Source organism: Mustela nigripes, chromosome 14 (assembly GCF_022355385.1).
Source record: "Mustela nigripes isolate SB6536 chromosome 14, MUSNIG.SB6536, whole genome shotgun sequence".
In the NCBI taxonomy this organism is placed as follows: Eukaryota; Metazoa; Chordata; class Mammalia; order Carnivora; family Mustelidae; genus Mustela; species Mustela nigripes.
This window is the reverse complement of record NC_081570.1, coordinates 65511116-65536616: the sequence shown is the minus strand read 5'-3', so window position 1 is coordinate 65536616 and position 25501 is coordinate 65511116. Positions and strand designations below refer to the sequence as shown.

General features: G+C 37.7%; 1 protein-coding gene across 1 annotated transcript; it reads right to left on the bottom strand.

The window, feature by feature from the left end:
* Window positions 1–1554: 1554 nt before the first annotated feature.
* On the bottom strand, window positions 1555–25435 carry IFI44L (interferon induced protein 44 like). Its single transcript, XM_059375215.1, has 9 exons — window positions 25328–25435; window positions 21764–22251; window positions 20994–21042; window positions 20062–20257; window positions 19315–19467; window positions 16985–17156; window positions 4269–4369; window positions 3806–3978; window positions 1555–3086 (listed from the first exon to the last, which is right to left on the bottom strand). Exons 2-8 carry the CDS (start codon window positions 22239–22241, stop codon window positions 3814–3816), a joined length of 1314 nt encoding a protein of 437 aa, XP_059231198.1. The 5' UTR covers window positions 22242–22251; window positions 25328–25435; the 3' UTR covers window positions 1555–3086; window positions 3806–3813.
* Between the last annotated feature and the right edge of the window lie 66 nt (window positions 25436–25501).

Sequence of the window (25501 nt, the reverse complement as noted above, 5' to 3'; positions counted from 1 at the left end):
AAAAAAAAAAAAAAAAAAAAACAGCAAAACACAGATTTCTGACAAGCTGTGCCAGAGGAGCCACGATCCCAAACAGAGAACACTGAGCTAATGCAGAACGCTTTTGGAGATCAGCCAGTGTTAAGGGCCATGTCACCACCATCTGAAAACCTCCCCATGGTCGGGTCCCACTTCTCCCTGATTCAAACAAGCAGGAGATTCTTTTTCATTTTGCAGACCGTCTCAAGAACTCAGACTGAAGCGGGAGGATCTAACATCGCTTGGCAAACAGCTTTCAGTTCACTAAGGAAGCCAGATTTCTTCATGTTTGACAAATTACTTGTATCATCAATGGAATAGAATTTTTTTTTTTAAATGGCTTAGCGCCTTAATGATAAAGAAATGAGACATGGAGATGGTAGAAAAGATCACTTGGTAGTCTCTAGTTAGCTCATATTCTTCTAAGATAGAATTGGCATTTAAGGCAGAGTTTCAAACCTGCCTCCAACCCCCCCTACACACACAAATAATCCATAATTCAGGTAGCCCTTGCTCGTAAATTACATCATTTGAATGAACAATCACCTTCCAGAAATTAATATTCCCAGCTCTCTTTTCCTTGAGCTTTTGGAAGACACCAACCCCCAACATGAGCTCAGAGGTGTGACAGTCCCCTCTAAAGACCTGTGTTGGAGGGCAACTGGGTGGTTGGGTTGGTTACACGTCCAAGTCTTGGTTTCAGCTTGGGTCATGATCTCAGAGTGGTGAGATCAAGCCCCACATAGGACTCCACACCAGGCATGGATCCCACTTAAGATTCCCTCTTTTGCCCTCTCCTTCTTCCCCACCCCCCTTCTCCCTGCTTGTGCATGCGTCTTCTCCCTCTCTCAAAAAGAAATTGTTTTAAAACTTCGACCATTATATTTACACACCATTATTTAACATAGCTTGTTCTTCTTCTTTGCCATGTTCACCCCAATTCCTACAATCTCTATCTGCAGTTTTGCTGACGCTGTTATTCCTGTCCCGGAGTCGGGAACCAGCTCAAATCCATTGTGTGAGTCGTGTTGGGAAAGCATGTGGGGGGCAAGCAGCTGGATATTGGCCATAATCCTAATTCTGTTGTCTGGCTGCCCCCAGTAGTCTGCATTTTCTCCAACATCACCAGACTTTGCAAAGACTTACAGGTAGTATGCCAGTTTCCACCTTGCTCAGATTGATATAATTGATATAAACAGACTCCTGGCTATCTAGAACTGATGGTTGCTAGAGAGGAAGTGGGCAGGGGATGGGTTAAATGGGTGATGGGGACTAGAAGGGCAGTCATTGTGATGTGCACTGGTTGTTATATGGAAATGATCAATCACTAAATCCTACTCTTAAAATTCATAGTATACTATGTGTTAACTGGAATTTAAATAAAAACTTGAAATTACTGAACAAAATAAATTTAAATTAAAATAAGTAAATAAGACTCAAGAAATTTGTTTCCAGACTTCATGGGTTACTCAGGAACCAGTGGATTTTAATACCAAATAAATAAAAATCCCCAGAAAAAACAAGCAGAAAGATATATAAAATTAGGTAAGTTATTTAATGCAATGATTTGATACATGTATATATTATGAAATAGTTGCCACCATAAGGTTAGTTAACATCCATCATCCATTACCTCAGATAATTACCTTTTTTGTATATGTGATGAGAACATTTAGGGTCTACTATCCTAGCAATTTTCAAGTACATAATACTGCACTATTAGTCACAGTCACCATGTTATACATTAAATTCCCAGAACATTTTCATCTTGTAACTGGGTATTTTTACCCTTCAAACAACATCACCCCATTCCCTCATTCCTCAGCCCCTGGCAACCACCATTCTACTCTGTTTCTATGAGTTAGGCTTTCCAGGATTTCACATATATGTGAGATTATGGTCTCAAATAGCAAAATTTCCTTCTTTTTTATGGCTGAATAATATTCCAGGGTGTGTGTGTATGTGTGTGTGTGTGTGTGTGTGTGTGTGTGTGTATACATATACTAAATTCTTTTCTTTTTTTTTATGATTTTATTTATTTATTTGACAGAGAGATACAGCAAACAGCGAGAGAGAGAACATAAGCAGGGGAAGTGGGAAAGGGAGAAGCAGGCTTCCCACTGAGCAAGGAGTCCAATGCAGGGCTCAGTCCCAGGACCCTGGGATCATGACCTGAGCCAAAGGCAGACACTTAGTGGCTGATCCCAGATGCCCCAGCATACCAAATTTTCTTTCTCCATTCCTCTGCCAATAGACACACTTAAGTTCAAAACAGTCACTTTTTAATGCCACAGCCCACCCCACCCACCCACCACACAAAATCTCTAGTATTCCTAGTTTCCCAAAGAAGACAATAATTCTGACTAAAAGCACATTAGATGGCTTTAATAACTATTAAAAGATAAAAGTATTAAACTAAAAAAACTATTAAAAGATAATAGTATAACTATTAAACATAACTATTGAGCCAAAGCATATTCATTTGAAAAATACTAAGAAATTTGGAAAAGAGAGTTAGGGTTTAAGTGGAAAACCTAAAACTTATCTTCTGAAAATCTTTTTTTTTTTTTCTTTACTAATAGTGCTAATTTCTACAGCTACCCAGAGGAATTTAAAACCTTTTGGGGGCATGTGTAGAAGATAACCTTCTTCATGTGTATAAGATAACCTTTTTTTTTTTTTTTTGACAGCCAGAGATCACAAGTAGGCAGAGAGGCAGGCAGAGAAACAAGGAAGCAGGCTTCCCGCTGAGCAGAGAAGATCATGACCCGAGCCAAAGGCAGAGGCTTTAACCCACTGAGCCACCCAGTCGCCCCAGATAAACTTCTTCTTGACTTGCACTAGTAACCTTATTTGATCACTCTACTTGGGAGACATGGCAGGATATTTTGAAATTGATTAATGAAAACTTTTTTTTTTTACAGAAATAACATGTTAAGTCCTTAAGAAATATCTGTTCTTTTTAATTAGCTTAAATTCATATCTTCAGCCAAAGATAAGTAAAACATTCTCCCTCCTTCATGTCCATTTCTTCTCTCCAGCATTTCATTCTCTTCCAGTCTTCCCTTCTACAAGAAGAAAAATTTTCAGTACATGTTATCACCCTGGGAGAGAGGCATAATGGCGGGCATGCTTGCTCACTGTAAGACCCTGTGCTAAGTTCTGTGAATACAAAGGTATGTAAAATCCAAACACTGCTTCCTAAAGAACTCACAATTTATTTAGGGAAGTGGATATCCAAGTAACCATTTTATTATTCAATGTAATAGTACTCACATAGAGTTCTAACTAAAGTGCTATAGACAAATAAGTAAGGGGATAGTTCATTTTGCTGGGGAGGTTGAGGAAAGTGTCACAGAAATTAAAATCCCAAATGGTGGTTTGCCTTTCTTGGCCCACCACTGCTCAGGGTTGACCTTTGAGCTTGAAGAAGGACAGATTCTAGAAGAAACCATCAGTTAGACGCTCTCAGGGACTGAAGGCAAAATGTGAATGAAAGCAGAAGTCATAAGGAGGCTGTCACCAGACAATGACTCTCATTGAGTCCTGCCAGTCCAGGGTTGGGGCAAGTAACAGAACCAAGACAAAGATATCACATGCAGAGCTGGAACATTCCTACAATTTTATCTGAGAGCAAAATAAAAGAGAATAGAAGCAGAGCACATATCCTGACATAGCTATCAGGTCTAGAGCAAGCTAATGGACATCAGTCATCCAGTGAGATAGAACCGTGGGATTTTCAAAGAGCACCATGCTTTATGAGAGGGACAGAAAGGAGCCAGATCACCTGTTTCCTCAAGGCAAGTCCTCAAAGAAGTCCTCTGCTACCCGTAACATCTGCCTCAGCACAAAGAGGATCTGAGTGTCCTTTACAGGGTCCAGCTCCCACTCTGATGTGTAATTTTCAACCACGAATGTATTATAAATAGGAATATTTAACATTTTGCTGGCATCCATTATCTGTGGAAAAATTAATAAGCATAACTCATATCTGAAAATTGACTGAATTCAAATATAATTCAAGAAAGAAACTGAAAAAGCAAAAAAAAGTACTCTTTTGAATATAATTATAGTACAAATAATTATTGTTTTAAAGTGGGACATAAACTTGAATTAACAAGGCAATCAATCCATGTCTTCATTTACCTATGAATACGTAGTATGAGCGCGTGCACGCACACAGAGAAACACACACATGCACACAATATAACAGCATCACAATAATGCCTGGTTAGAAATATATTTTTTACCTGACTCTGGAAAGTCATAGGTTTATCCATGTTTGAAAAATTTCCTTGAAGAAATTCACCGCAATTAGTTGCTTTAGTAAGCAAGAGTACACAGGCTGTATCTATATCAAAGAGATAAATCAATTATTTTGTATCATAAATAGCAATGTTTCAACAAAGAAATTAAGTATGAGTAAAAGCAGCTCTCCTAAAAAAATGAAATATCTTTAGTAAATGTCAATATGAAACCTGAAGTTCTTCTAATAGGAGAAATTATCTTTTTCTTCCAGCAGAGAGATTTTTTCTAAATGCAACTGAATTCACACTGCATTGCAATCATTTATTATTCCAAATAGTATGTTTTAAGGCGATCAGGGGTGTAGGAGGGAATGGTTGCTGGACACTGAGGACTGAAAAAGAACCCTAGGAAGTGAGGAAGGTTATATGTGAGGATTGGAAATCTACTAAGGACCTCTTGTCCTCTCCCAGTTGGCTTCTAATCAAATCAAAGTTCTGCTTTACTAAGGAATGCTTCTCCAAGAGATAAACCTGAAATTTCCAAATGCCATTCAAGGATAGCCCTGAGAGACTTCTTTACCAGAGCTCTTAGTATTTTCCCCTAACATAAATCTAGTGTTTGTGGTCCCTATTCCTATGTGATTATTTTACCCTCTTCCTTTTATCCAAGTCCCAGAGGAATAACTAACAATGTTGGCCAATTAAATAAAACCTGGTTTGTGTAGAAGGCAGTTCTCAATTGACACATATAATTTCTTTTCAACTTCTGCTAAAATGCAATTCTTCTCTTTCAGAATTAATGCAATGTCTTCTTAGAGCTCTAAATCAGCCCAGTTAGATGAACAAAGCCATGCTGCCCAGCATGGAGTATGGCCAGATGTCCTCGAGAAAAAACATTTCAGACCTCAGCACTTTGTAAATCAGCCTTAGTCCAAATCCACCATCGTTTTAGAGCTGTTACATGCTTATACAGACAGTCCCTGACTTCAGATGGTTCAATTTAAGATTTTTTGACCTAACGATGGTGCAAAAGCATTATGAATTTGGAATAAACCATACTTCCAAATTTGGAATTTTGACCTTATCTGGGGCTAGAGATACATAGTGTGGTACCTCTCAGTCAGCACATGACCACAGGGTAAACAACTTATAAACTTACCACCATTCTCTTTCTCATTTTCACTACAGCACTCAATAAATGACATGAGATACTCAACACTTTATTATAAAACAGCTTTGCATTACATGATTTTGCCCAGCTACAGGCTACAGCTACAGTGTTCCCAGCATGCTTAAGAAAGGCTACACTAAGCTGCAATGTTGGTAGGTTAGGCACATTAAATGTCTTTCCAGGGGGTGTCTGGGTGGCTCAGTCAGTTGTGTCTGCCTTTGGCTCAGGTCATGAGCCCAGGGTCCTGGGATCAAGTCTCGCATTGGGTTCCTTGCTCCATGGCAAGCCTGCTTCTCCCTCTCCCACTGCCCCCTGCTTGTGTTTCCTCTCTCTCTCTCTCTGTCTCTCTCTGTCAAATAAATAAATAAAATCTCTAATAAATAAATAAATGCATTCTCAAGTTACACTAAGCCCATTGTAAACTGAAATAGATCTGTGTATGTTTATATACTTACGTTGAGTACATCTAATGTACTTACTACAATATTTAGATTATAATATTTAAATATTATAATTTTATAATATTTAGATTCAAAACTTATTCCCATTACACAGAAAACTAAAGTTCAGTGCCCTGAAGTTAACTTTCACAAGATCAAGTTATGACTATTAAAAAATATAGATTTACTTCGTCACTAAGACAATCCTCTGTACATTACACTGTGTGGCTTTCTCTGTTAAGTGGTATTTCTACAGCTATACTAAAGAAGAGGCTCTAGAGTATAAATGACCAAATAATTCTCTTTTTTAAAAATCTTTTTACCTTTTGACCACCTTCACCCGTCACCTATTTTTCCCAGCTCCATTTCCCCACGTCTGGTAACCACTGATCTCTACTCTGTCTCTATGAGCCTTTTTTTTTTCTTTTAAACATTTCACATATAGGAGAGCTCATATAGGTGTTCATCTTTCTCTGTCTAACTGTTCATCTTTCTCTGTCTGACTTACTGCACTTAGCATAATGCCCTTGAGGTCCACCAAGGTTGTTGCAAAGGGCAAGATTTCATTCTTTTTTATGACTGAATAATATTCCTAGGTGTGAGAGCACACGCACGCACGTGTGTGTGTGTGTGTGTGTGTGTGTGTGTGTGTGTATGTACACCCCATTTTCTTTATCCATTGATCCACTGATGAACAGTTAGGTTGTTCTATATCTTGGCCATTGTAAATAGTGCTGCAATGAACATGGTGGGGGAGTGCATATATTTTTTTGAGTTAGTGTTTTCATTTTCTTCAGATATGTACCCATATTGTATGGTAGTTTTATTTTTAATTTTTTAAGGAACCTCTGTACTATTTTCATAATGGCCACACCAATTTATGTGCCCACTAATGGTGTGCACGCATTCCCTTTATTCCATATCTTCACCAGTACTGTTATTTCTCATCTTCTTTTGATAACAGCTGTTCTAGCAGGTGTGATATGATACCTCACTGTGGTTTTATTATGTGTTTCCTTGATGATTAATGATGTTGAGCATGTTCTCAGGTACTTGATGGCCTTCTGTATATCTTCTTTGGAAAGCTGTTTACTCATTTTCTGCCCATTTTTAATTAGATTGCTTTTATGTTTTGTTTTGCTTTTGATGGTATGGATTCTTACATATTTTTTTAAATATTTATTTATTTATTACAGAGAGAGAAAGAGGTATGGGGAAGGGGCAAAGAATGGAGGGAGAGAGAATACCTGAGTATACTCCCTGCTGAGCACAGAGCTCAACGTGAAGCTCTATCCCAGGACCCTGAGATCATGACCTGAGCCAAAATCAAGAGTCAGACGCTTAACTGACTGAGCCACCCAAGCACCCCTTTAAATATTTTAGATACCTATCTTTTATCATTTATATGATCCGCAAATATTTTTTTTCCAATCAGTATGCTGCCTTTCTGTTTTGTTGATGGTTTCCTTTGCTGCGCAGAAGCTTTTTAGGTTGCTGCAGTTTCATTTGTTTATTTTTGCTTTTGTTGCTTTTTCTTTTTTTTTTTAATTTTTTATTTTTTATAAACATATATTTTTATCCCCAGGGGTACAGGTCTATGAATCACCAGGTTTACACACTTCACAGCACTCACCAAAGCACATACCCTCCCCAATGTCCATAATCCCACCCCCTTATCCCAACCCCCCTACCCCCAGCAACCCTCAGTTTGTTTTGTGAGATTAAGAGTCACTTATGGTTTGTCTCCCTCCCAATTCCATCTTGTTTCATTGATTCTTCTTCTACCCACTTAAGCCCCATGTGGTATATATACTCAATGGAATACTATGCAGCCATCAAAAGAAATGAAATCTTGCCATTTGCGACAACATGGATGGAACTAGAGCGTATCATGCTTAGCGAAATAAGTCAAGCAGAGAAAGACAACTATCATATGATCTCCCTGATATGAGGAAGTGGTGATGCAACATGTTGCTTTTACTTTTAATGTGAGATTCAGTGAATCATCCCCAAGGTCTACAGTGAAGAGCTTACCACCTATGTTTTCTTTTATGATTACAGGCCTAACATTCAAGAATTTAATGCATTTTTATTTCATTTTTGTTTCTGGTGTAAGACAGTGGTTGGGTTTTATTCTTTTGCATGTGGCTGTCTAGTTTTCTCAACACCATTTATTGAAGAGACTATCTTTCCGCACTGTGTATTACTGGCCCCTTTGTCATAAATTAATTGACCAAAATGTGTAGATTTATTTCTGGGCTCTCTATTCTGTCCTCTTGATCTATGTGTCTATTTTTATGTTAATACCATACTTTTAAAATCACTATGATTTTGTAATAGAATTTAAAATCAGGGAGCATGATGCTTCCAGCTTTGTTCTTCTTTCTCAAGATTGCTTTGGCTATTTGGGGTCTTTTGTGGTTCCATACAAATTTTAGGATTATTTGTTCTATTTCTGTTATTGGAATTTTGATAAGGATAGCATTGAATATGTACATTGCTTTGGAGAGTAGGCACACCTTAATATGAATTCTTCTGATCCCTAAGTACAGAATGTCTTTCTATTTATTTGTGTCTTCTTCAATTTCTTGCATTAATGTCTTACAGTTTTCAGTATGCAAGTCTTTCACTTCCTTGGTTAAATTTATTCTTAGATACTCTATTCCTTTTTATGTAATTGTAAAAGACTATTTTCTTAATTTCTCTTTTTGCTAGTACATTATTACAATCATAATATGGTGGTGAGTTCTCTAGCTTTTCTTTTTACTTCATAAATCCTATATTGGCAGCTAGCAAAGTACACCTCTAGGGAAATCGAACTGGAAAAGGAAGTCTGTTGTCTCTTGCCAAGCATGAGAAAAGGAACAACCTAACAAGACAAAAAACTTTCACACAGTAGCAACATTATGCAAGCCAAACACCATGAAAAAACCTCAGTCCCATCTACAGAAGTGTCACTTCCCTTCTCTATCCTCCATACTCTGCCAGGATAGTATCATAGAATAAGAATGGGTAGGGATCCAGGACTTTGATACCTGTACTGTGCTAGGTCCCTCTTGATGGTATCAATGAATACTACTCAGGGATTCCGGTCATCCACCCCAACCATCAGTAATAGTGTACCCCCTCCCTCTTTACCAGTGTCAGAAGAGGCCAACTCAGTTGAGCATCTGACTCTTGATTTTGGCTTGGGTCATGGACTCAGGGTCTTCAGATGGAGCCCTGAGTTTGTCTCTGTACTTGGTGTGGAGTCTGCTTGTCCCTCTCCCTCCCCCAACTTGTGCTTTCTCTTTCTCTCTCTCTCAAATAAATAAAATCTTTTTTTAAAAAAGAAAAATAAATAAATAAATAAGGTCCAGGGTCTCACAGTATAATATCCCAAATATTAAAGGTATAATCAAGAATCACTTGTCATACCAAAAACCAAGGAAACCTATCTAATCAACACTTGTAGAATATACACATAATCTTCAAGTACCATGGAGCATTTACCAAAATATACTATAGACTAAGCCATAATTTAACTTTAAAACCTATTTAAAGAATTTAAATCAGAGTGTATCCTTTGACCATAGTGGATCAAACTGTAAGTCAATCACAGAATGGTAACAAGAAAAACTCCATGCACTTAAAAACTAAACCATACATTCTAAATAATCCATGTGTCCTAAAGGAAGTTTCAAGGGAAATAAAAGATACATTAAACTGGAAGATAATAAAGATATAACATATCAAAAATTGTGTACGTAACTAAACAAGTGTTTACAGAAAAACATGTAACATTCAATGTTTATAATAGAAAAGAGAAGTACAAAATCAACAATCTAAGTTCCTCCCCTCAAAAACCTAGAAAAAAGAAAGCAAAGTATATCCACATCAAGAAGATGAAAGAAATTGAACAGCAGAAATCAATGAACAAACTGAAAACAGGAAAACAATTTAAAGTATCAGTAAAACAAAAACATAGATCCTTGAAAAGATCAATAAAATTGACAAACCTTTAGAAATAGTGACAGAGAAACAAAAGAAAAGACGTAAATCATCAACATGGTGAAGAACACAGGGGATATCCTTACAGACCCCACAGACAGAAAAGAAATAATGAGGAGATGATACAATTTTACACACATAAATTTGACAACTTAGGTGGAAAAGACTGAACTAAAAATTACAAAACTATCCCAACTCACCTAATATGAAACAAATTATTTTAATAGCTTGCTGACTATTTTGGGCTGTAGTTTTTTGTCGCTACAAAAAAATTTAAATGCCCAGAAATAAATTCTGGGCATTAAAAATCCTGAAAAGGGGGATCTGGTTGGATCAGTCAGTTAATCGACTACCTTTGGCTCTGGTCATGGTCCTGGAGTCCCAGGATCAAGACTTGCATCCGGCTCACTGTTCAGCAAGGAGTCTGCTTCTCCCTCTGACCTTCTCCCTCTCATGCTCTCTCTCTCTTATTCTCTCTCTCTCAAATACATAAAAAAAAAAAAAAACTTAAAAAAAAAAACCTGAAAAATACATCTCCACACTAGATGACTTCATTGAAAGACTATAACAAAGATTTTAAGAGAAATAACACCAATTCTTCACAATCCCTTCAAGAAAATGGAAGAGGAACATTTCCTAACTCATTTTATGAAGCCAGTGTTACTCTAACACAAAAACCTGACAAAATATGGAAAAATAAAAACAAAAACAAAAACAAAATAAAAAAACTACAGCCCAATATCCCTCATAAATATAGATAGAAATATTTTTAATAAAACATTATCAATAAGACAGCAAATGTGAATAGAATTATATATCATGATTACACAGGTTTTATTCTAAAGAGACAAGGCTGGTTCAAGATTCAAAAATTAATGTAATCCTCCATATTAAGAAGACAAAGATCAATATCATGATTATGTCAAACTGTGGGGAAAAACTATTTGATAAATTTCAACATCCATTCATGAACAAAAACTCTCAGAGAACTAAGAATAGAGAACTTCCTCAAACTAATAAAGAATTGTAAAAAAAAAAAATTAAAAAAATAAAAACTCATAACTATCTTCATAATGGTGAAACAGTGAATAGTATCCCTCTAAGATAAGAAACACCACAAGGGTATGTGGTATCACCACTATTATTCAACATAGTACTGGAACTTCTAGCCAGAACAATATGAAAGGCAAAGGAAATAAAAGGCATGCAGATTAAAAAGAGAGAGAAAATTATCCCAGTTTAAAATGGCATGGGGGAAAAAAAAAAAACACCTTTCCTAGAACTAATAAGTGAATTCAGCAAGATCACAATAGACAAGATCTGCGTACAAAATTCTATTGTAAATTATGTACCAGCAAGAAGCACCTGGAAACCAAAATTACAAATATGATACCATTTTTTAAAATTAAACACCAAGGTATAAATCTAGTAAAATATGAACAGGACTTGAAAGTTAAAAACTATGGAGCAGGTATACTGGAGAGAATTATTGGGGAGAATTTCCCCAATATGGCAAAGGGAATGAGCATCAAAATTCAGGAGGTGCAGAGAACGCCCCTCAAAATCAATAAGAATAGGCTCACACCCCGTCACCTAATAGTAAAATTTACAAGTCTCAGTGACAAAGAGAAAATCCTGAAAGCAGCCTGGGAAAAGAAGTCTGTAACATACAATGGTAAAAATATTAGATTGGCAGCTGACTTATCCACAGAGACCTGGCAGGCCAGAAAGAGCTGGCATGGTATTTGCAGAGCACTAAACGAGAAAAACATGCAGCCAAGAATACTATATCCAGCTAGGCTATCACTGAAAATAGAAGGAGAGATTAAAAGCTTCCAGGACAAACAAAAACTGAAAGAATTTGCAAACACCAAACCAGCTCTACAGGAAATCTTGAAAGGGGTCCTCTAAGCAAAGAGAGAGCCTACAAGTGGTAGATCAGAAAGGAACAGAGACCATATACAGTAACAGTCACCTTACAGGCAATACAATGGCCCTAAAGTCATATCTCTCAATAGTTACCCTGAATGTTAATGGGCTAAATGCCCCTGTCAAAAGACACAGGGTATCAGAATGGATAAAAAAACAAAACCCATCTATATGTTGCCTCCAAGAAACTCATTTTAAGCCCGAAGACACCTCCAGATTTAAGTGAGGGGATGGAAAAGAATTTACCATGCTAATGGACATCAGAAGAAAGCAGGAGTGGCAATCCTTAGATCAATTAGATTTTAAGCCAAAGACTATAATAAGAGATGAGGAAGGACACTATATCATACTCAAAGGGTCTGTCCAACAAGAAGATTTAACAATTTTAAATATCTATGCCCCCAACGTGGGAGCAGCCAAGTATATAAACCAATTAATAACAAAATCAAAGAAACACATCAACAATAATACAATAATAGTAGGGGACTTTAACACTCCCCTCACTGAAATGGACAGATCATCCAAGCAAAAGATCAGCAAGGAAATAAAGGCCTTAAATGACACACTGGACCAGATGGACATCACAGATATATTCAGAACATTTCATCCCAAAGCAACAGAATACACATTCTTCTCTAGTGCACATGGAACATTCTCCAGAATAGATCACATCCTCGGTCCTAAATCAGGACTCAACCGGTATCAAAAGATTGGGGTCATTCCCTGCATATTTTCAGACCACAATGCTCTAAAGCTAGAACTCAACCACAGGAGGAAGTTTGGAAAGAACCCAAATACATGGAGACTAAACAGCATCCTTCTAAAGAATGAATGGGTCAACCGGGAAATTAAAGAAGAATTGAAAAAAATCATGGAAACAAATGATAATGAAAATACAACGGTTCAAAATCTGTGGGACACAACAAAGGCAGTCCTGAGAGGAAAATATATAGCGGTACAAGCCTTTCTCAAGAAACAAGAAAGGTCTCAGGTACACAACCTAACCCTACACCTAAAGGAGCTGGAGAAAGAACAAGAAAGAAACCCTAAGCCCAGCAGGAAAAGAGAAATCATAAAGATCAGAGCAGAAATCAATGAAATAGAAACCAAAAAAACAATAGAACAAATCAACCAAAGTAGGAGCTGGTTCTTTGAAAGAATTAATAAAATTGATAAACCCCTGGCCCGACTTATCAAAAAGAAAAGAGAAAGGACCCAAATAAATAAAATCATGAATGAAAGAGGAGAGATCACAACTAACACCAAAGAAATACAAACTATTATAAGACATACTATGAGCAACTCTACGCCAACAAATTTGACAATCTGGAAGAAATGTATGCATTCCTAGAAACATATAAACTACCACAACTGAACCAGGAAGAAATAGAAAGCCTGAACAGACCCATAACAGTAAGGAGATTGAAACAGTCATTAAAAATCTCCAAACAAACAAAAGCCCAGGGCCAGATGGCTTCCCGGGGGAATTCTACCAAACATTTAAAGAAGAACTAATTCCTATTCTCCTAAAACTGTTCCAAAAAATAGAAATGGAAGGAAAACTTCCAAACTCATTTTATGAAGCCAGCATCACCTTGATCCCAAAACCAGACAAGGATCCCATCAAAAAAGAGATCTATAGACCAATATCCTTGATGAACACAGATGCGAAAATACTCAACAAAATACTAGCCAATAGGATTCAACAGTACATTAAAAGGATTATTCACCACGACCAAGTGGGATTTATTCCAGGGCTGCAAGGTTGGTTCAACATCCGCAAATCAGTCAGTGTGATACAACACATCAATAAAAGAAAGAACAAGAACCATATGATAGTCTCAATAGATGCTGAAAAAGCATTTGACAAAGTACAGCATCCCTTCCTGATCAAAACTCTTCAAAGTGTAGGGATAGAGGGCACATACCTCAATATCATCAAAGCCATCTATGAAAAACCCACTGCAAATATCATTCTCAATGGAGAAAAACTGAAAGCTTTTCCGCTAAGGTCAGGAACATGGCAGGGATGTCCATTATCACCACTGCTATTCAACATAGTACTAGAGGTACTAGCCTCAGCAATCAGAAAACAAAAGGAAATTAAAGGCATCCAAATCAGCAAAGAAGAAGTCAAATTATCACTCTTCGCAGACAATATGATACTATATGTGGAAAACCCAAAAGACTCCACTCCAAAACTGCTAGAACTTGTACAGGAATTCAGTAAAGTGTCAGGATATAAAATCAATGCACAGAAATCAGTTGCATTTCTCTACACCAACAGCAAGACAGAAGAAAGAGAAATTAAGGAGTCAATCCCATTTACAATTGCACCCAAAACTATAAGATACCTAGGAATAAACCTAACCAAAGAGGCACAGAATCTATACTCAGAAAACTATAAAGTACTCATGAAAGAAATTGAGGAAGACACAAAGAAATGGAAAAATGTTCCATGCTCCTGGATTGGAAGAATAAATATTGTGAAAATGTCTATGCTACCTAATGCAATCTACACATTTAATGCAATTCCTATCAAAGTACCATCCATATTTTTCAAAGAAATGGAACAAATCATTCTAAAATTTATATGGAACCAGAAAAGACCTCGAATAGCCAAAGGGGTATTGAAAAAGAAAGCCAATGTTGGTGGCATCACAATTCCGGACTGCAAGCTCTTACAAAGCTGTCATCATCAAGACAGCATGGTACTGGCACAAAAACAGACACATAGATCAATGGAACAGAATAGAGAGCCCAGAAATAGACCCTCAACTCTACAGTCAACTAATCTTCGACAAAGCAGGAAAGAATGTCCAATGGAAAAAAGACAGCCTCTTCAATAAATGGTGCTGGGAAAACTGGATAGCCACATGCAGAAAAATGAAATTGGACCATTTCCTTACACCACACACGAAAATAGACTCAAAATGGATTGAAGGACCTCAATGTGCGAAAGGAATCCATCAAAATCCTTGAGGAGAACACAGGCAGCAACCTCTTCGACCCCAGCCGCAGCAACATCTTCCTAGGAACAACGCCAAAGGCAAGGGAAGCAAGGGCAAAAATGAACTATTGGGATTTCATCAAGATCCAAAGCTTTTGCACAGCAAAGGAACAGTTAACAAAATCAAAAGACAACTGACAGAATGGGAGAAGATATTTGCAAACGACATATCAGATAAAGGACTAGTGTCCAGAATCTATAAAGAACTTAGCAAACTCAACACCCCAAGAACAAATAATCCAATCAAGAAATGGGCAGAGGATATCAACAGACATTTCTGCAAAGAAGACATCCAGATGGCCAACAGACACATGAAAAAGTGCTCCATATTACTCAGCATCAGGGAAATACAAATCAAAACCACAATGAGATATCCCCTCACACCTGTCAGAATGGCTAAAATCAACAAGTCAGAAAATGACAGATGCTGGCGAGGATGCGGAGAAAGGGGAACACTCCTACACTGTTGGTGGGAATGCAAGCTGGTGCAGCCTCTCTGGAAAACAGCATGGAGGTTCCTCAAAATGTTGAAAATAGAACTGCCCTATGACCCAGCAATTGCACTACTGGGTATTTACCCTAAAGATACAAATGTAGTGATCCAAAGGGGCACGTGCACCAGAATGTTTATAGCAGCAATGTCCACAATAGCCAAACTATGGAAAGAACCTAGATGTCCATCAACAGATGAATGGATCAAGAAGATGTCGTATATATACACAATGGAATACTATGCAGCCATCCAAAGAAATGAAATCTTGCCATTTGCGACAACATGGATGGAACTAGAGCATATCATGCTTCGCGAAATAAGTCAAGCAGAGAAAGACAACCATCATATGATCTCCCTGATATGAGGAAGTGGTGATACAACATGGGGGCTTAAGTGGGTAGAAGAATAAATGAAACAAGATGGGATTGGGAGGGAGACAAACCATAAGTGACTCTTAATCTCACAAAACAAACTGAGGGTTGCTGGGGGGAGGGGGTTTGGGAGAAGGGGGTGGGATTATGGACATTGGGGAGGGTATGTGCTTTGGTGAGTGCTGTGAAGTGTGTAAACCTGGTGATTCACAGACCTGTACCCCTGGGGATAAAAATATATGTTTATAAAAAATAAAAAATTAAAAAAATAAAGAAAGAAATAAATAAAAACTATGGAGCACTGTTGAAAGAAATCAAAGACCTAAATAAATGGGTAGATATATTATGTTCATAGATTGGAAGAACTCAACAGAGTAAAGATGTCAATTCTCTCAAAATTTATGTTTTTAATGTAATTACTATCAATATCCAATCAAATTTTTTTTGTGTGAAAATAGACAAAGTAATTCTAAAATGCCTGTAGAGGAGGAATTGAAGATGGCAGCATAAGAAAACTGTGAACTCACCTCCCCCTACGGACACAGCTCGTTTACAACTACATATGGAATAATTTTCCTCTGAAAAGGACCTGACAACTAGATGAATAGCACCTCCACACACAAAAACATGAACTGCATCCAGAAAGGTATGAGAGGCAGAGACACTGCCTTACCCAGCACCCCACTCCAGATGCAGTGACCCCAAATTCAGGTGGGACTCAAAAAAAATATGAACTCTTTCTCAAGGTATGAAGAGATTGTGCCTTACATCAGGCATCCCAACCCTGGGGGCTGGCACCAAAAAGATAAGCCCCAAAATGTCTGGTCTTGAAAATCAGTGGGGATTAAGACCAAGAGAATCACAGACCTATGAAGAATAGAGATCCCAATCTTAAACGGCTCCCACGCAAACCCAGACGTTGAGATCCAGTGAGAAAGCCACAGACTGAAAAGCAGCTAGACTGTGAGAGAGACCCACTCACTCCTTTTAAATCTACACATGTGATTCAACAATACAGAGGCACACGCTTGCATTGTAACAGTGTCATTTTTCTGCGTTTGATCTTCCTGGTCAGGTCACATAACCTGGGGAGATGACCACCCTACCAAGCCACTGGAAAAGCACATGTGACAAAAACAACAACAACAACAACAACAAAATGAATGACCTCTGTCTGCTATTGCCACCAACCAACCCGGGATTCAGGAAACTGGGTGAAAGGTCCATAGGACCTCTCTGAACCCTCCTCGCAACCTTCTGTGAATCTGTAATTATTTCAAAATAGAAGTTTTTTGAGAAGGACAATGAGACTCACCATAGCTCAAGACTTCTTTCTGAATTTGTTGGAACTTTGTCACCATCTTAGAGGAGAGATCATTGATAGAGTTGATATCTAGGACATAAGCCACGCAGTGAATCCTGTCCTTCAGTGACGGAGAGGCCATGAAGTTAGGATGACTGGGTGTAATTGGTCTACTGGGGTTCAACTGTTATAGAAACATAAGATAACATTTAGAGAATCTATGCTGAGTTCTTTAAGACACATTCATGCTTCAAATGTGACTACCACTAACCTCCAAACTGAAACTTTCCTCCCTCCACCCACTCTGCCCCCAGGTTAATTAGTAGTGTCCTTCCATACTTCCTCTCCACTATGAGTGTAATATTCTATCTTGCTTATAGAAAAACCACATCATTGCACTGGTGAAAATGAGAATTACACACACTTTATATTATCCATAGTGGAAATATCTCAGGAAAGTACAATGTTTAAAAAGCTAATCTCACATCCCAGAGTCAAGAAAGAAAGAAAGAAAGAAAACTACCGTTACAACTGGTTATACCTCATTTAAGATTTCTCTCTCAACATTTTCTTTTTTTTTTTAAGATTTTATTTATTTATTTGCCAGACAGATCACAAGTGGACAGAGAGGCAGGCAGAGAGAGAGGAAGGGGAAGCAGGCTTCCCGCTGAGCAGAGAGCCCGATGTGGGGCTCGATCCCAAGACCCTGGGATCATCACCTGAGCTGAAGGCAGAGGCCTTAACCTACTGAGTCACCCAGGCACCCCTCTCTAAACATTTTGTGTACTTAAATGGACTAATGGATAGAGAAAAAAAGGAAAGAGAAAAATACATTGAAAATGCATTTTTAAAATACTATAGTTTCCTTAATTTCGCAGAAGAAAAATAAATAAAAATGAAACAGAAGAAATATCAAATTTTAAGTTAGTATCCCCATACCGCAGAACAATAATTTTTCTAGGATTAAGAAAATAGATTTAAAAATACAGTAAAGGGGGGGAGGGGGCAAGGGGTGGCACCTCAGTGGCTCAGTCGGTTAAGCGGCTGCTTGGGCTCAAGTCTTGCTCCCAGTCTTGGAATGGAGCTCCCTGCTCAGTGGGGAGCCTGCTTCTCCCGTTACCTCTGCCTGCTGCTTCCCCACCTTTTCAAATAAATAAATAAAATCTTAAAAAATAAATAAATATGTAATACTTAATATTAAATAGATAGATAGATAAGAAATATTAAAATAAATAAATAAAAATATAGTAAAGGGCTACATTCATTTTTTCCCCATATTTTTCCATGTTGGACTGAACTGATTCCTCTCTGTTGTAAAAAATGAAGGTTTTCATAGGCTCACAATATCTCCCATTTCTCTGTTCTGTTCCACCTCCCTGTATTTTATGTCTCCTTAGATTGTGAGGATAAAAATTATGTTCTTAATTCAACCCTGTGTTTCCAGTAAGCAGCATAGCATCTGGCACAAATTAGGTTTTTAATCACGTTTTTTTTTAATGTATGAGTACATAGTTAAGGTTTCCAATCAAGCACAACAGAAGTCACTGTTCAAAAATTGTATTATACCCAATGCCTAAAAGAAAAGTGATGATAATGGTTGGCCTTTTGAGAATAAAAAGTTATCATCTGATTTATCTTCTCAGCCACCCTATGAAATGGGCATTATGATCACCTACAGTTCACACATAAAAAAGTAAGACTTATAAAGACAAGTATGTAACTTGCTTATGGGTACACATCGAACTAGTGGCAGAGCCAACCTTTGGACGTAGGTAATTAGGTAGCATTTAAGTAGTGAAATCTAAGTACTTACAGTATAATAATAGCACACTTCAACAAAAAGTGGTTAATTGTTCCAAGATTTTGTCTAATTGATCAAAAAAAGTGCATGAGATTAAAATATAACATTCCTATCTATTTTACAATAAAGAATGATATAAACAAAATCTCCTCCTGTCCTTTTCCTGGAATCTCTATGAGTAATTTGGCTGCATTTCTTTTCTGTTCTTTCTCTCTCTCTTTTTTTTTTTTTTTTTTGGGTCACTTTTTTTTTTTTTTTTAAGTTATCACCACACCCAGTGTGGTTTGAACTCATGGCCCAGACTCAAGAGTCATGAGGTCTACAGAGAGCCAGCCATGTACCCCAGGCTTTCTTTCTTAATGCTCTAGAAAACAAGTTACTCTATTTTACTTATTTGAGTACTTATTCATTTAAAGTAGAGTAGTGTTGGTTGATGTTGAAAATACCTTATGACAGTTGAAACCACCTTATGGGGTAAAAATTTAACAAAAACAATTGATGAAACTGATTTTAAATGTTTTAGAGGTTGGAGAGCTCTTACCTGATATCTGTCTGGCATGCAGCCTTTTAAGATGTAGGGTATGTCTTCCATGCACAATCCAACTCCTTCTTTCTCATGTAGGCCCATGGAGTCACACAACCTAAATGGCAGGTATTTGCCATGTCTCCTATCTTTAATAGGATATATCCTATACTATAAAACAAAGTATATCAAAGGTAAAAATTCATTCTTCCCCCAGCATTCAGAACATGACAATAGGAAGAACAGAGAGTGGTTAATATTTTGACACTGTGGTCTTCAAACATTTGGTATTAGGATCACCTGACACTTAAAAATTACTGAGAATCTCAAAGGTATTTTATTAAAGTAGGTTATAGCTATTGACATTTAACATAAAAATTTTAGACAAAACAATTAAATATTTTTTAATAATTTTAAAATACAATTATGAATCTATATTACAATGTTAAGTTTAAGGACATTTTTATGAAAAAAAATTATTTCCCCCCCAAAATTATCAATTGCAATTCTTTTTTTTTAACAAGTACCAAAAAGCATTCTTCGAATTACTGCTTCTTGCATGCATAAAAATGGAAAGCCTCTACTCCACAACTCAATGGAGGGAATTCTGAATCAACTTTTGCTCCTTTTTTATATTTGACTTAGCATTTAATTGCTTGGATCAGGAGGAGGTTAATGTTCTAAGAGAAAATGGTGAAGAAATGAACAAACCTGAAAATTATAATCAATAAAACAAAATCCTCAGGAAATCCTTAAATCACTTACCTGTTCAGTAATGCTGGTGACATCAGACCCCACTCTGGCTTGGCGAGTCAGACGGCCTTGGAAAACAGACTTCACTGAATTGATAAAACTAGACTTTCCAGACCCAACTGGACCCAGCAAGAGAATACGAATTTCTGAAACAAAGTCTACACAGGGCTTGTAGGTTCCAAGTTCGACTAGAAGTGAATTTCTGTGCCTGTCAAGTAACACGCAATACTTAAAGACAAAAGCCAAACTTTCACAGGAACAGTACAATTCTGCTGCTTCTTTCCTTCCCTTTACAAGTATGTTTTCATTACTTATTATCTTCGCATTAACATCTATCATATGATTTGAAATGGTCTAAAGCTAATGCATTTTGTGCATGAAGACAATGCGTTTATCTATATCCAAATAAAGAAACATTAACCAGCAACCAAATCACTGTTAAAAACTATGAGCATTAGACCACACAGATCTAACAAATTCCAACAACCCTGAAGATAAGCATTATTTCAGTAATAATACCATATTAAGGAGAAATGAAATATATGCAATGCAGATATTTATCTATAGATTAGCGAAAGAAGACTTTGTTTTTAAAACTTACTGAAACTCCCCCAAAACCTTTATATCCAGGGAAAGCCTTCACAGGAATTATCTGAAATAGTCCTCTAGACTTTTCTGTCTGGAAGACTTTGAATCTAGCAAGTCCAATGTGAAACATAAAGCCAAACTATCACCAGGTAGATTATTTTAAAGGTTCGCAGTTGGTAGTGATTTTGTCCCTGTTGTTGCCGTAAATTGCCTTGAACATACTATAAAATAACGTTATAACTCATTTTTCATCACTCCAAGTTATATGATCTTTATTTTACTCGTTCATTTCCAATGCCATTTATAGATGTGTCCTAAATAAAATAAGTAACAGATAGTCCAAGAACCTAACTTACTTGGTGGCTCCTGTTATCTTGCTTATGTAGTTTTTATCATCCCCAATTCCTGTAGGAAAGAAACAGCATAATAAGCTTTTTAATTTGCCCAACTAAATATGCCCCAGTGAGCCTTCTGAATGGGGCAGAGAGTTTGCTTATACAAACCAGGGCTGGGCTGTCCAGTTGGCAACATCACGCAAAGAGAAGGGAAAACTAACCTCCCTGCACAGTAACTGGTTCTGGAAACTCTCACCTAACTACACCTAGAGATCTTAGAGCTGACCCAAAAGCCAGCCGTCATCGCACCAACATAAACCCCGCCCTCGCTGGCTCTCCCTCTCCAATTCTCCACTCCTACTTCTCAGCTTGCTTTGCTCAAAGCTGCCTGTACATTCTAAGCAATACCTCACAACCTTCATGCTCCCTAGGTTTCATTTTGAAGTTTATGAACGAGAAAGCGGATAGCATGAAATCTGACTTTCCTCTCATTTGTTCTTGTTCTTGCAGCTCAATTATGACCCATGAACACAAAGAGAAACTAGAATCAGAATGTAGGATTATCAGGCGCCTGGGTGGCTCAGTGGGTTAAAGCCTCTGCCTTCAGCTCGGGTCATGATCCCAGGGTCCTGGGATCGAGCCCCACATCGGGCTCTCTGCTCCGTGGGGAGCCTGCTTCCCCTTCTCTCTCTGCCTGCCTCTCTGCCTACGTGTGATCTCTGTCTATCAAATAAATAAGTAAAATCTTTAAAAAAAAAAAAAAAAAGGTAAGATTATCTAATTTAACATACCGTCAACGTGAAAAACTTCACATTCCGAATACTTGCTGCCAGAACGAAAATATATGCCTAAAGTCTTCTTTAATGAATCATCCACAGAAAAGCTGCTTTCGCCTGGATGTACAGAAAACACCTCTTGGCCAGAAGAATAACATACCATTTGTCCAGAATTAATTTTTGTTTCTGTTTCTAAAACTGCAGTTATCATTGCAGTTATATCATTCTTTTGAAATGAAAAATAGAAGGAGGGGTTGGGCCTTTTTAAATTGTTATGCTCTTCAGGATGATCCCCAAGCATAAAGACCCCCAAAACAAAGTTACCAACATAAATTATTGTTACAGTAGGTCCCTGACGAGTGCACTTTTCATTCATTCTACAAATGTCACTCTCATGGACACTAGACTTATAAAGAAGTCTCAAGGACACGTTTCCAAGCATCTTCTCCAGACTCTTCTGCTGACTCCATGTCAATCTGGTTACCACTGCCATTGTTCTGTATCTGATAGAAAAACAATAAGTTGTTGAGAGGCTAGTTAGTATATCACAATGGTTTAAAGCATAGATTTCTGCTTCTAGCTCCAACACGTTATTTTTTTCCCTCTGGCCCAATTAAAATATGTTATTTGGACCACAAGGCAAAAAGAAATGTGTATGCAAATGTATATACATATATATCTCTATATATAGATATATATAGGATATCCTATATATATCCTACTGTTTTCTATTCCTTCTCTATGTGTATGCATGTGATATACATAGATATATGTATGTATGTATACATAGATATATGTATACACATGTACATATACATATATGTATATAGATATGTGTACATATACATACATAGATCTATGTATGTATATACATATACATAGATCTATGTATGTATATTTCTCTTCTATGTGTGTATGCGTGCATATATACATAGATATACGTATACATATACATGTATGTATACGTATATCTATGTACATACGCACATATACACACATAGAGAGAGAGAGAAAGAGAAATGCAAAACAGTAGGTACCTATGAAAAAAATAGGTAATTTAGAAATTAAAAATCATTATATTTTTTGCAGTCAGTAGACAAATGAAAGCTTAGATAAAGGACATAGTAAAATTAATAAATTAGAAGAGCGATCAGCATAATTTTTTCTTAATGACAGAGAGTAAATATTTTAGGCTTTGTGGTCTCTGCCGTAATTACTCAACTTTGCCAATGTGACACAAAAATGGAGACAACGTGTAAACAAATGGGTATGACTGTGTTCCAATAGAGCCTTTTTTATCAAAACAGGTGGGTGTCACACAGGTTATAGTGGGCCAACCCATGAAGTAGAAGGTAGGAGAAAGGAATTTTTACAGAAAACAGTTCCCAAAGAAAGAAACTGACATATGAAAGGAGTTAACAGACAACAAGGTCCTACAGCAGCAGAATAAACCAACCAATAAATAATTGGCCATCATGCCAATTATTTCAACGAGAAAAATGAGAACACAGGGTAAACGGTAAATACATATATTTGAAAGCACTGGAGGGCTAAGGTTGGGAAAAGAAGTGAACACAGAGAGGTAAGCTGGGCATTGGGGAGCGCATTTCCATGAGGACTGTCTGTTAGCTTTAGACGAGGTGCCAGAGATGCTGAGATTTTGGGCAAAACTGCTGCTAGACTCCCAGAGCCAGGTCAATAGAGTGCAACGAAGAGGATGCCTTGGCAACCCTCCTCTCAGGCCATGGGCAAGGATTTTTGTTTGTTTTTTGTTTATAGGAGACAGGGAGAGGGAGCGAGCCCAAGAGAGGACAGGAGCCAGGCGCAAGGAGCAGCAAGGGGCGGGGGAGCAGCGGACACGCCCCCTCTGGGAGCAGCGAGCCTGATGACTTGGGGCCCTGGTGAGAGGGCTTGATCCCAGGACACCAGAATCATGAGCTGAGGTGAAGGCAGTCACTTAACTGATTGAGACACCCAGGCGTCCCCGTGTACAAGGATTCTGAAGAGCTACAGGGAAGAAGGAAGGGTGGACTGGAAATGGACAGACTCAACTCCATCTCCTAAGTAATTTCAGTCTACGGTTGGATTAGTATAAATGAGGATTTCTTATGCCCCCAACAGCATGGCAGATGCAAAAACAGATCTTGTCTAGATTAAGAGAACATCTTCGTAGCCTCCATTTTTCTATATTCAGTGATTCACATTCATTATAAACACAAGAGAGGAAATGGAATAACAGGATAGAAAAACCAAGAGAAAAAGCAGAACACAGAAATGAACCCATACTGTTTATTAATTAGTTTTGTTTTTTAGGTTCCACAGGTAAGAGAAATCAGAAGGCATTTTTCTTTCTGACTTATTTCACTTATCATAATCCCCTCTCGATCTATCCATGTCCCAAATGACAAGATCTCGTCCTTTTGTATGGCTGACTGATGTTACTCTGTGTGTGTGTGTGTGTGTGTGTGTGTGTGTGTATCTCACATCTAGTGGAAAATCTGTCTCTAATGAAAAAGCAGTCAAAGTATATGAAGAAGACATTCACAGACAAGGTAACTCAAACAAGCTGTAAACATACAAAAGTGTTCAATCATTTTACAAATGAAGAAGTGTAAATGAGATATTATTTCACATCAAACAAAAGTCCAGCAATACCAAGTTGACCCAGACAGAGATAATATTCACATTGTTTTTTCAAAGATTTTATTTATTTACTTGACAGACAGAGATCACAAGCAGGCAGAGAGGCAGGCAGAGAGAGAGGAAGGGAAGCAGGCTCCCCGCCGAGCAGAGAGCCCGATGTGGGGCTCGATCCCAGGACCCTGGGATCATGACCTGAGCCGAAGGCAGAGGCCCCAACCCACTGAGCCACCCAGGCGCCCCTAATATTCACATTATTTTGAGAGACACACATCATTTTGGGGAGCAAGTGTGCTCATAGCAGCATTGTTTAGGGTGACGTTAGAAGATTGCAGGGACAAATTTTGTCAGACTCACACAATGAAATACTAGAGAGCACTGAAGTGACTAAACTAGACCTATTTGTATCAACATTGTTAAAGCTCAAAACATCAATCTTGAGTGGAAAAAAGCAATTGAGAATCATACACTTATGATATTTAAATAAACTTAACACAAAAGGATACTAGAGCTTGTGTTTAGATACATATGTCCATATATCAAAGGCACCAAAACCCAGCAAAATAATAATTGATCCCAAAGTCTGGATAATATTTCCCTCAGGGAAGGAAGGGAAGAGTAAGGAATGGAGGAGAGATTCAAACATAACTTCAACATTGTTTGTAAGGCTTTTATTTTTCCGAGGTAAAAAACTATTCTAATTTGATAAAGCAAGTCATTTTTTAAAATCTGATAGAACTGCGTGAGATTACACTGGAGCTTACTTACATCCTGGAGTCCCCTGTGTTTGAAATGTTCATTAAAAACAAAACAAATTCAAGAGGAAGTTGTGATCATTAGCAGCAATTTTCCTCTGAAGTTCTTTTTCAAAAAAAAAGGCAAACAGGCAATTTTCTTCATACACAGCTGGAAAACATCCAATGGCAAAAAGCCACTTACCTGTGTTTTAAGAGTTGGAGGGAGCTTACATGTAGTGGTAGGTGCTCTGTTTCCCGTATCCAGCAGCCAGTTTGGAGACTGAAAGGTTCTGCTGAGACCGGTATCTTCCGGTTCAAGAAAAAAGAAAGTGAAACTCAAAGCAGCAGTCAGCAGGCAGCTTGTGGCTTGTCCTTA

Bases quoted from the DNA above. Each gene is read 5' to 3' on its own strand.
- IFI44L (XM_059375215.1), bottom strand. From the start codon at position 22,241: ATGGCAGTGGTAACCAGATTGACATGGAGTCAGCAGAAGAGTCTGGAG. The intron at 20,258-20,993 runs GTAAGTTAGGTT...GTTACTTGACAG, and splicing joins AAGATAACAGGAGCCACCAA to GCACAGAAATTCACTTCTAG. The intron at 17,157-19,314 runs GTAAGAGCTCTC...TTTCTATAACAG, and splicing joins GCATGCCAGACAGATATCAG to TTGAACCCCAGTAGACCAAT.